The sequence below is a fragment of the Borostomias antarcticus genome (assembly GCF_949987555.1).
Source record: "Borostomias antarcticus genome assembly, chromosome: 1".
NCBI lineage: Eukaryota > Metazoa > Chordata > Actinopteri > Stomiiformes > Stomiidae > Borostomias > Borostomias antarcticus.
Window position 1 is genome coordinate 60497011 of NC_140234.1, and position 10841 is coordinate 60507851.

The 10841-nt window shown below is 46.6% G+C and overlaps 1 protein-coding gene across 1 annotated transcript; it reads right to left on the reverse strand.

The window, feature by feature from the left end:
- Positions 1-579: 579 nt before the first annotated feature.
- On the reverse strand, positions 580-5772 carry or30bu1 (odorant receptor, family 30, subfamily BU, member 1; the record flags this gene model as incomplete). The annotated part of the gene is made up of 4 exons (XM_084437245.1): positions 580-837; positions 1389-1692; positions 4317-4494; positions 5556-5772. 4 exons carry the CDS (start codon positions 5770-5772, stop codon positions 580-582), a joined length of 957 nt encoding a protein of 318 aa, XP_084293371.1.
- Between the last annotated feature and the right edge of the window lie 5069 nt (positions 5773-10841).

Genomic DNA, 10841 nt, shown 5'->3' on the forward strand with positions numbered 1-10841 from the left:
TCATTGGAGTAAGACGGTGAGTTGTCCTGTTGCCTGGAATACAACTACAGAGTGAAAAGGGAGCCAAGCGACCAATTCCTGACCCAAACTCAGAACATGATTCAGAAGATTAGCTTATTCTTTTTTAGGGAAATATCTCTTTTTTAATAAGTGAGGGATATTGTAATACATTCCCGAAGCTACTTTATCAAATGGTAATCAGTGTTGTACATTGTGTTATAAATACTTTGTTGGGCTGTTTGAAATTGTAATCCTCTCCAGCAGGCCGACGAAAATATGAATAACTTGTAACTTTAAAAGAAAACTATGAAACCAAAAAACAGTGGATCTGTTATTAACCCTACCAAGCAATGTGACAAGTGTTTCCTTCTCTGTGCCATAGAGAGGCCTGCTGGAGGAACACAAGAGGTGTGTGTGTGTGTGTGTGTGCGTGCGTGCGTGTTACTGTATACACAGGTATTTGGGGTAGGGTACAGGGGCTAGTAAGGAACGTCTCTGCCCTCCCATTCTCCATCTTAGGGCTTCTTCCCTCCCCCCTCTCCACCCCCCCTCCCCCACCTGCCCCCCCCCCCCCCTGTCTCAGGGCTTCTGCCCCACCGGTTGGCCCCGGCGGCCCCACTTGGCGAGCGTGATGCGTATCTCCTTGGTGCGGAGGCAGTAGATGAAGGGGTTGAGCAGCGGGGGCAGCAGGCTGTAGAGCACGGTGAGGCTGATGCGCAGGTCGGTGGAGATCTGGTACTTCACCACGCTGGTGGAGTAGACGCAGCAGCGCGGCACGTAGTACAGAGAGATGATGGCCAGCTGGCCGCTGCAGGTGGAGAAGGCCTTCCGCCGACCCTGGAGGACAGGTCACAACGGCTAGTTCAGACACACACACACACACACACACAGGGCCGCCGATAGCAGGGGGGCGAAATGGGCGGTCGCACCAGGCCTCGCGCTTTTAGAAGGCCTCGCGTCAGACAGGAATTTTTATTTGATTTTTATATTTATTTTTTGCTTTTAGAACTATTTACATGTTACATATATCACTGGAAACTTAGCTGTGTTCTGAATCGCTCCCTCGTTCCCTCACTCCCTATTCCCTATATAGGGTTCACCATGTAGTGAACTACCTAGGGAACGGAGAAAATGTAGGGTACATGCGCTGTTCCCTGCAAATCCAGGTGAATTGTGGGTAATAAATAGTGGACTATATAGGGAACGAAAATTCCGTGGAGAATTCGGACACTACAAACAAAATGGCTGACGCCCTATATAGTGCACTATATAGTGAATAGGGAGCGATTCCGAACACAGCTAGAGCTTTCGCAAAGTGCACTATCCATTTTCACACACACACTTGACACATGTAAGCACACACACACACACACACACTCCGGTCTCACCTGTACACTAGTCATCCTCATCACGGCCACGATGATGTTGATGTAGGAGAACAAGATGAAGGAGAAGGGTGTGAGGAGGACGAACATGGCCACGGAGAAGGACACTCTGCTCTGGGAGGACACGTCGGCGCAGGCCAGCTTGTTCAGGGACATGGTGTCACAGAAGCAGTGGACGATGCGGTTGGGCCCGCAGAAGGGCAGCTGGGACGACTGGATGGTGGTGATGCCGGGGGCGATCATGGCCGACGCCCAGGAGAAGAGGGTCACGCCCGTCATCCGATGGTTGCTCATGATCTTGGAGTACCTGGCGTGATGGAGAGAGCGACAGATACAGGAAATATGTGACCACCGCTGGAGATTCAGTCCTGATGTCTGACAAGGACATTTTTCAGTTTCAGTTTATTTAGAGATAATGAAAGTATAAATTGTAAGCTCTCAAATGATGTGCCATGCATTGAAATCTGCAGATATTTGAAGAAGTTATGCTTCTGTGAATGTTGGGTCACCTGAAGTCACTAAGCAGAGAAAAGGGGACTTTATAGATTCAGAGCTGGTCACACTTCTCACAGGACAGGGATTTTGATGACAAAATATGACACATTTAGTGATCCTAAAACTGTTGTTTGTCATATTGAGTGGGTTCCTTGCAACTTAAATTTTCATTAAAAAATAAAAAATAAAAATAAATAAAAAGGAAAAACCCCAAAATGTCCAGTATTTTGTCCTCTAGTGCATTTTGAGGACTGCAGACATCAGGACCAAACCTCCAGGCGGTCACGGAGATCAGTGCTAATCTTGTTGCACAGTCCTCACTGTTACAGCTGGAGGGGGGTGTGTGGTATTGGAGTGTGTGTGGTATTGGGGTGTGTGTGGAGGGTGGTGTGTGTGGAGGGTGGTGTGTGTGGAGGGGTGTGTGTGGTATTGGAGTGTGTGTGGTATTGGGGTGTGTGTGGTATTGGAGTGTGTGTGGAGGGGTGTGTGTGGTATTGGAGTGTGTGTGGTATTGGGGTGTGTGTGGTATTGGGGTGTGTGTGGTATTGGGGGGTGTGTGGAGGGTGGTGTGTGTGGTATTGGGGGGGGTGTGGAGGGTGGTGTGTGTGGTATTGGGCTGTGTGTGGTATTGGGGTGTGTGTGGTATTGGAGTGTGTGTGGTATCGGAGTGTGTGTGGTATTGGGGTGTGTGTGGAGGGGTGTGTGTGGTATTGGAGTGTGTGTGGTATTGGAGTGTGTGTGGTATTGGGGTGTGTGTGGTATTGGGGGGGGTGTGGAGGGTGGTGTGTGTGGTATTGGGGTGTGTGTGGTATTGGGGTGTGTGTGGAGGGTGGTGTGTGTGGTATTGGGGTGTGTGTGGTATTGGGGTGTGTGTGGTATTGGGGTGTGTGTGGTATTGGGGTGTGTGTGGAGGGTGGTGTGTGTGGTATTGGAGTGTGTGTGGTATTGGAGTGTGTGTGGTATTGGGGTGTGTGTGGAGGGGTGTGTGTGGTATTGTGGTGTGTGTGGTATTGGGGTGTGTGTGGTATTGGAGTGTGTGTGGTATTGGAGTGTGTGTGGTATTGGGGTGTGTGTGGTATTGGAGTGTGTGTGGTATTGGGGTGTGTGTGGAGGGGTGTGTGTGGTATTGTGGTGTGTGTGGTATTGGGGTGTGTGTGGTATTGGGGTGTGTGTGGTATTGGAGTGTGTGTGGTATTGGGGTGTGTGTGGTATTGGGGTGTGTGTGGAGGGGTGTGTGTGGTATTGTGGTGTGTGTGGTATTGGGGTGTGTGTGGTATTGGGGTGTGTGTGGTATTGGAGTGTGTGTGGTATTGGGGTGTGTGTGGAGGGGTGTGTGTGGTATTGTGGTGTGTGTGGTATTGGGGTGTGTGTGGTATTGGGGTGTGTGTGGTATTGGGGTGTGTGTGGTATTGGGGTGTGTGTGGTATTGGGGTGTGTGTGGAGGGGTGTGTGTGGTATTGGGGTGTGTGTGGTATTGGGGTGTGTGTGGAGGGGTGTGTGTGGTATTGGGGTGTGTGTGGTATTGGGGTGTGTGTGGAGGGGTGTGTGTGGTATTGGGGTGTGTGTGGTATTGGGGTGTGTGTGGTATTGGAGTGTGTGTGGTATTGGGGTGTGTGTGGAGGGGTGTGTGTGGTATTGGAGTGTGTGTGGTATTGGAGTGTGTGTGGTATTGGGGTGTGTGTGGAGGGGTGTGTGTGGTATTGTGGTGTGTGTGGTATTGGGGTGTGTGTGGTATTGGAGTGTGTGTGGTATTGGAGTGTGTGTGGTATTGGGGTGTGTGTGGTATTGGAGTGTGTGTGGTATTGGGGTGTGTGTGGAGGGGTGTGTGTGGTATTGTGGTGTGTGTGGTATTGGGGTGTGTGTGGTATTGGAGTGTGTGTGGTATTGGAGTGTGTGTGGTATTGGGGTGTGTGTGGTATTGGAGTGTGTGTGGTATTGGAGTGTGTGTGGTATTGGAGTGTGTGTGGTATTGGGGTGTGTGTGGAGGGGTGTGTGTGGTATTGGAGTGTGTGTGGTATTGGAGTGTGTGGTATTGTAATGTGTGTGGTATTGGGGTGTGTGTGGTATTGGAGTGTGTGTGATGATTTTTGTACATGTTTAATCATCGTTTTTGATTAAATTATTCTTTGCATCCGGTTTTCTGTGTCTCCTTTGTCCCCCGGTTTAGATCATTCTGTCCCTCTCTCCATCACACCCCTAGACGTCTTTCATTCTGGGGGGTGTGTAACTCTCACAGTGTCATTGATGCTCTTCCAGTTTTCCCCGTAGAATATTTAAATAACAGCCTAGTTGGTGAATGAATCAGAGAAACACGAACTGGCATTGAAACAATCCTAGATTCCCTCTTTGATAAATCAGCCAGCGTAGAGGCTGCCTCGACGTCAACATTGAAAACGGAGGGAGGGGCTTATGGGGGAGACTTCTCTTCGTCTGTACCTGAGGGGGAAGCAGATGGCCAGGTAGCGGTCCATGGCCATGGTCATCATGATGAGGGAGTTCAAGGTGCCGAAGTAGTGGATCATCTGCTTCTGGAAGAGGCAGGCGTGGAAGGACAGGGAGCCGGCGTCCCACCAGTAGCGCGCGATCACCTTGGGGAGAGCCACTGTGCAGTATCCTACCCACAAACCACCAGGGCGTTACTGTAGAGTTCACACACGCTGGATAAACACAGTCCCAGTCTTTCACACAAAAATAACCTTGTTTGGAAGGAAGAGTTAGTGAGAAGATCTACGGAAGAGCATTAGGGCCAACAGCAGAGTTTTTTTTTTGTTTTTTTTTTAACCTTTTGAGTTTAAAGACAGAAATTCTGACTTTTTTCTCAGAAGTTATTTCTGACTTTTTTCTCAGAAATTCCGAGTTTTTTTCTCAGAAATTCTGACTTTAATCTCAGAAATTCTGACTTTAATCTCAGAAGTTATTTCTGACTTTTTTCTCAGAAATTCTGACTTTAAAGTCTGAAATTCTGAGGTTTTTTCTCAGAAATTCTGACTTTAATCTCAGAAGTTATTTCCGAGTTTTTTTCTCAGAATAAACTCAGAAGCTTAAAAAAATAATAAACTCAGTTGTTGGCGCTAATGCTCTTCCGTAGAAGCTCAACTGTTACTACTCAACTCAACTCATATTTTATTTATAAAGCACATTTAAAACAACTGAGGTTGACCAAAGTGCTGTACAGCTCCAGAGCAACAAAACACAGCACAGCACGCAACAGAACACTACAATACATCATACACCAAAACACAGCACAGCACACAACAGAACACTACAATACATCATACACCAAAACACAGCACAGCACACAACAGAACACTACAATACATCATACACCAAAACACAGCACAGCACACAACAGAACACTACAATACATCATACACCAAAACACAGCACAGCACACAACAGAACACCACAATACATCAACACAATACACACATTACAAGAGGAGTATTTGAGAAGTGACACCCACTATATTATACGGAGATGCACCCTATTTGCAGCACACAGAGAGTGAAACAGGACGACTGCTTTAACTGGGAATGCCCCACTAAAAGGCTTAGTGGCCAAAACGTCAAACACCACAGTGATGTTCAGATTGAGAGGGAGGGGTAGAGAAGACAGAGGGCAGAGGTCACGCAGAGGTCACGCACTGTGACTAACGGGGTCGGTCGTCCTCCTTACCGATGTCAGAGAACGCCAGGCTGACCATGATGATGTACATGGGCTTCTGGAGGCTGTGCTCCAGGGCGAACAGCGCCACCAGCAGGACGTTGCCCGCCACTGTGATCACATAGAGGAGGAAGAAGATCCAGGCCACCAGATCAAAGTACTCAGGGTGGAGTCCGGGGAAGCCCACGATCACAAACTCTGACACGCGCGTGGCATTTTCCTGCTCCATGTGGAGGACCAATCAGAGTTTGAGTCTGAGTTTATGCCCCTGTATCAACAGCAACTACAGGAGAGAGTGAATGAGTGACAATCCTTTACTTAAGCTAGTAGAAAACATTTTTCATTTGAAGCCAGAAAAAAACATGTTTTAAATTTTTAAAAAAAAGATCTTCCTTTGTTGGACTATGGTCAAATCCTGTATATGAACGTCTCAAGGTCTTACCTGCATACACTTAACACACAGCATGGAGCTCTAAGGCTTATAACTACTGTACCACAGGTATTTTCAAGTTTCCAGTTTTCAAGTTTTAGGTATAAGTTGATTTTGGGTCAGCTACCAACGTATCTAAGCATTCCTCACCTCACCAATTTATAGAAATTACAGGTTACAATTACATCACTAGTGCTGCGAGCAGCAGTGAGCGGGCCCTCGCACCCCACGCGGGTCGGGGTGTGGCGCCGTTAAAGGGTGTGCTATTTCGGTGTCCAGTACTGACAGAAACTTCCTGTCACCAGTAGGTGGCGCTCTAAGCGTGACTCAATACCGACGCATAGATGTGTTCAGGACAGTACCTTGATGAAGTGTGAGAAATGTTGTGTAAATCGGACAAAGTATGTAGGAGTTATGAGGACTTCCTGTAAGCAGTAGGTGGCGCTGTAAGTATGACGCAATACTGACCTACAGATGTGTTCAAGATGCGACCTTCATCAAGCATGAGCAATTTGGAGTAAATCGGATAATGTATGTAGGAGTTATGAGTACTTCCTGTTTCACCAGTAGGTGGCGCTGTAAGTGTTACTCAATACCGACGCATAGATGTGTTCAGAAGGTGACCTTCATGAAGCGTCAGCAATTTGGTGCAAATCGGATGATGTATGCAGGAGTTATGAGGACTTCCTGTTTCACCAATAGGTGGCGCTATAAGTATGACGCAATACTGACACATAGATGTGTTCAGGACAGAACCGTCATGAAGCGTGAGATAAATCGGACAAATCGGATAATGTATGGAGGAGTTATGAGGACTTCCTGTTTCACCAATAGGTGGCGCTATAAGTATGATGCAATACTGACACATAGATGTGTTCAGGACAGAACCGTCATGAAGCGTGAGATATATCGGACAAATCCGATAATGTATGGAGGAGTTATGGGGACTTCCTGTTTCACCAATAGGTGGCGCTATACGTATGACGCAATACTGACACATAGATGTGTTCAGGACAGAACCGTCATGAAGCGTGAGCTATATCGGACAAATTGGATAATGTATGGAGGAGTTATGAGGACTTCCTGTTTCACCAATAGGTGGCGCTATAAGTATGACGCAATACTGACACATAGATGTGTTCAGGACAGAACCGTCATGAAGCGTGAGATATATCGGACAAATCGGATAATGTATGGAGAAGTTATGAGGACATCGTGTTTTATGGCGAAATGTCAAACTTTGGCGGGGCGCCACGGCAAGGGTGTTTGGTGAAAACTCAATTTTCTTGATAACTTTTGATCACAAAGGGCTTAAGATGAAGCTGACCGAGTATGAAGTTGATCGGATGAAATCTGTAGGAGGAGTTCGTTGAAATACGAGGCATGGAAATGGTCAAAACAAGGACAAAATGGCACATTAAAAGCAAAATGGCGGCCTTCCTGTTGCATGTTGGGTACAGCTCTAAGAGACATTTTAGTGTGGCTCGATGAAATACATATGCCCTCCGAATTTCGTTCGCCTACATCAAACTGAAAGGTGGGGCTCGCCATTTGAAACTTTCCAGGGGGCGCTCTTGAGCCGTTTTGCCACGCCCATTTCCGTCACCCATGAATTATCAAATTTTTCACCGGGACTGACGTATCTGCAAAGTTTCATCCGTTTTCATCGATGTTTAGGCCGCCAAAAAGGCATTTGTTTTGGAAGAAGAAGGAGGAGAATAATCCTTCGAAATACAATAGGGCCTCGCACCGCCAGTGTGCTCGGGCCCTAATTACATACTAGTGCTGCGAGCAGCAGTGAGCGGGCCCTCGCACCCCACGCGGGTCGGGGTGTGGCGCCGTTAAAGGGTGTGCTATTTCGGTGTCCAGTACTGACAGAAACTCCCTGTCACCAGTAGGTGGCGCTCTAAGCGTGACTCAATACCGACGCATAGATGTGTTCAGGACGGTACCTTGATGAAGCGTGAGAAATGTTGTGTAAATCGGACAAAGTATGTAGGAGTTATAAGGACTTCCTGTAAGCAGTAGGTGGCGCTGTAGGTATGATGCAATACTGACCTACAGATGTGTTCAAGATGCGACCTTCATCAAGCATTAGCAATTTGGAGTAAATCGGATAATGTATGTAGGAGTTATGAGTACTTCCTGTTTCACCAGTAGGTGGCGCTGTAAGTGTAACTCAATACCGACGCATAGATGTGTTCAGAAGGTGACCTTCATGAAGCGTCAGCAATTTGTTGCAAATCGGATAATGTATGCAGGAGTTATGAGGACTTCCTGTTTCACCAATAGGTGGCGCTATAAGTATGACGCAATACTGACACATAGATGTGTTCAGGACAGAACCGTCATGAAGCGTGAGATAAATCAGACAAATCGGATAATGTATGGAGGAGTTATGAGGACTTCCTGTTTCACCAATAGGTGGCGCTATAAGTATGACGCAATACTGACACATAGATGTGTTCAGGACAGAACCGTCATGAAGCGTGAGATATATCGGACAAATCGGATAATGTATGGAGGAGTTATGAGGACTTCCTGTTTTACCAATAGGTGGCGCTATAATTATGACGCAATACTGACACATAGATGTGTTCAGGACAGAACCTTCATGAAGCGTGAGATATATCGGACGAATTGGACAATGTATGGAGGAGTTATGAGGACTTCCTGTTTCACCAATAGGTGGCGCTATAAGTATGATGCAATACTGACACATAGATGTGTTCAGGACAGAACCGTCATGAAGCGTGAGATATATCGGACAAATTGGATAATGTATGGAGGAGTTATGAGGACTTCGTGTTTTATGGCGAAATGTCAAACTTTGGCGGGGCGCCACGGCAAGGGTGTTTGGTGAAAACTCAATTTTTTTGATAACTTTTGATCACAAAGGTCTTAAGATGAAGCTGACCCGATATGAAGTTGATCGGATGAAATCTGTAGGAGGAGTTCGTCGAAGTACGAGGCATGGAAATGGTCAAAACAAGGACAAAATGGCACATTAAGAGCAAAATGGCGGACTTCCTGTTGCATGTTGGGTATAGCTCCAAGAGACATTTAAGTGTGGCTCGATGTAATACATAAGCCCACCGAATTTCGTTTGCCTACATCAAACTGAAAGGGGGGGCTCGCCATTTTAAACTTTCCAGGGGGCGCTCTTGAGCCGTTTTGCCACACTTATTTCCGTCACCCATGAATTATCAAATTTTTCACCGGGACTGACGTATCTGCAAAGTTTCATCCGTTTTCATCGATGTTCAGGCCGCCTAAAAGGCATTTGTTTGGAGTAAAGAAGGAGAAGAAGGAGAACTAGGGCTGCGAGCAGCAGTGAGCGGGCCCTCGCACCCCATGCGTGTCGGGGTGCTGCGCCATTAAAGGCTGTGCTATTTCGGTGTGCAGTACTGAGAGAAACTTCCTGTCACCAGTAGGTGGCGCTCTAGGCGTGACTCAATACCGAAGCATAGATGTGTTCAGGACAGTACCTTGATGAAGCGTGAGAAATGTTGAGTAAATCGGATAACGTATGTAGGAGTTATGAGGACTTCCTGTTTCACCAGTAGGTGGCGCTGTAAGTGTGACTCAATACCGACACATAGATGGGTTCAGAAGGCCACCTTCATGAAGCGTCAGCAATTTGGTGCAAATCGGATGATGTATGCAGGAGTTATGAGGACTTCCTGTTTCACCAATAGGTGGCACTATACGTATGACGCAATACTGACACATAGATGTGTTCAGGACAGAACCGTCATGAAGCGTGAGCTATATCGGACAAATTGGATAATGTATGGAGGAGTTATGAGGACTTCCTGTTTCACCAATAGGTGGCGCTATAAGTATGACGCAATACTGAAACATAGATCTGTTCAGGACAGAACCGTCATGAAGCGTGAGCTATATCGGACAAATTGGATAATGTATGGAGGAGTTATGAGGACTTCCTGTTTCACCAATAGGTGGCGCTATAAGTATGACGCAATACTGAAACATAGATGTGTTCAGGACAGAACCGTCATGAAGCGTGAGATATATCGGACAAATTGGATAATGTATGGAGGAGTTATGAGGACTTCGTGTTTTATGGCGAAATGTCAAACTTTGGCAGGGCGCCACGGCAAGGGTGTTTGGTGAAAACTCAATTTTTTTGATAACTTTTGATCACAAAGGTCTTAAGATGAAGCTGACCCGATATGAAGTTGATCGGATGAAATCTGTAGGAGGAGTTCGTCGAAGTACGAGGCATGGAAATGGTCAAAACAAGGACAAAATGGCACATTAAGAGCAAAATGGCGGCCTTCCTGTTGCATGTTGGGTATAGCTCCAAGAGACATTTAAGTGTGGCTCGATGAAATACATATGCCCACCGAATTTCGTTAGCCTACATCAAACTGAAAGGTGGGGCTCGCCATTTTAAACTTTCCAGGGGGCGCTCTTGAGCCGTTTTGCCACGCCCATTTCCGTCACCCATGAATTATCAAATTTTTCACCGGGACTGACGTATCTGCAAAGTTTCATCCGTTTTCATCGATGTTCAGGCCGCCTAAAAGGCATTTGTTTGGAGTAAAGGAGAAGAAGAAGGAGAAGAAGGAGAAGAATAATAATCCTTCGAGTTTCAATAGGGCCTCGCACCGCCAGTGCTCGGGCCCTAATAATCATAATCCTTCGAGTTTCAATAGGGCCTCGCACAGCCAGTGCTCGGGCCCTAATTATACAATGTTCTAAACATAAGAACAAAGTTTGGTAAAATGTCTTTTAGCTATGCTGCCCTATAATCCTGAAAAATCTTGCAAAAGGACCCATACCTATTACGATTGATTACTTTAAAGCATACAGTAGCCTTGTGATGCTGGAACCGCTTAAAG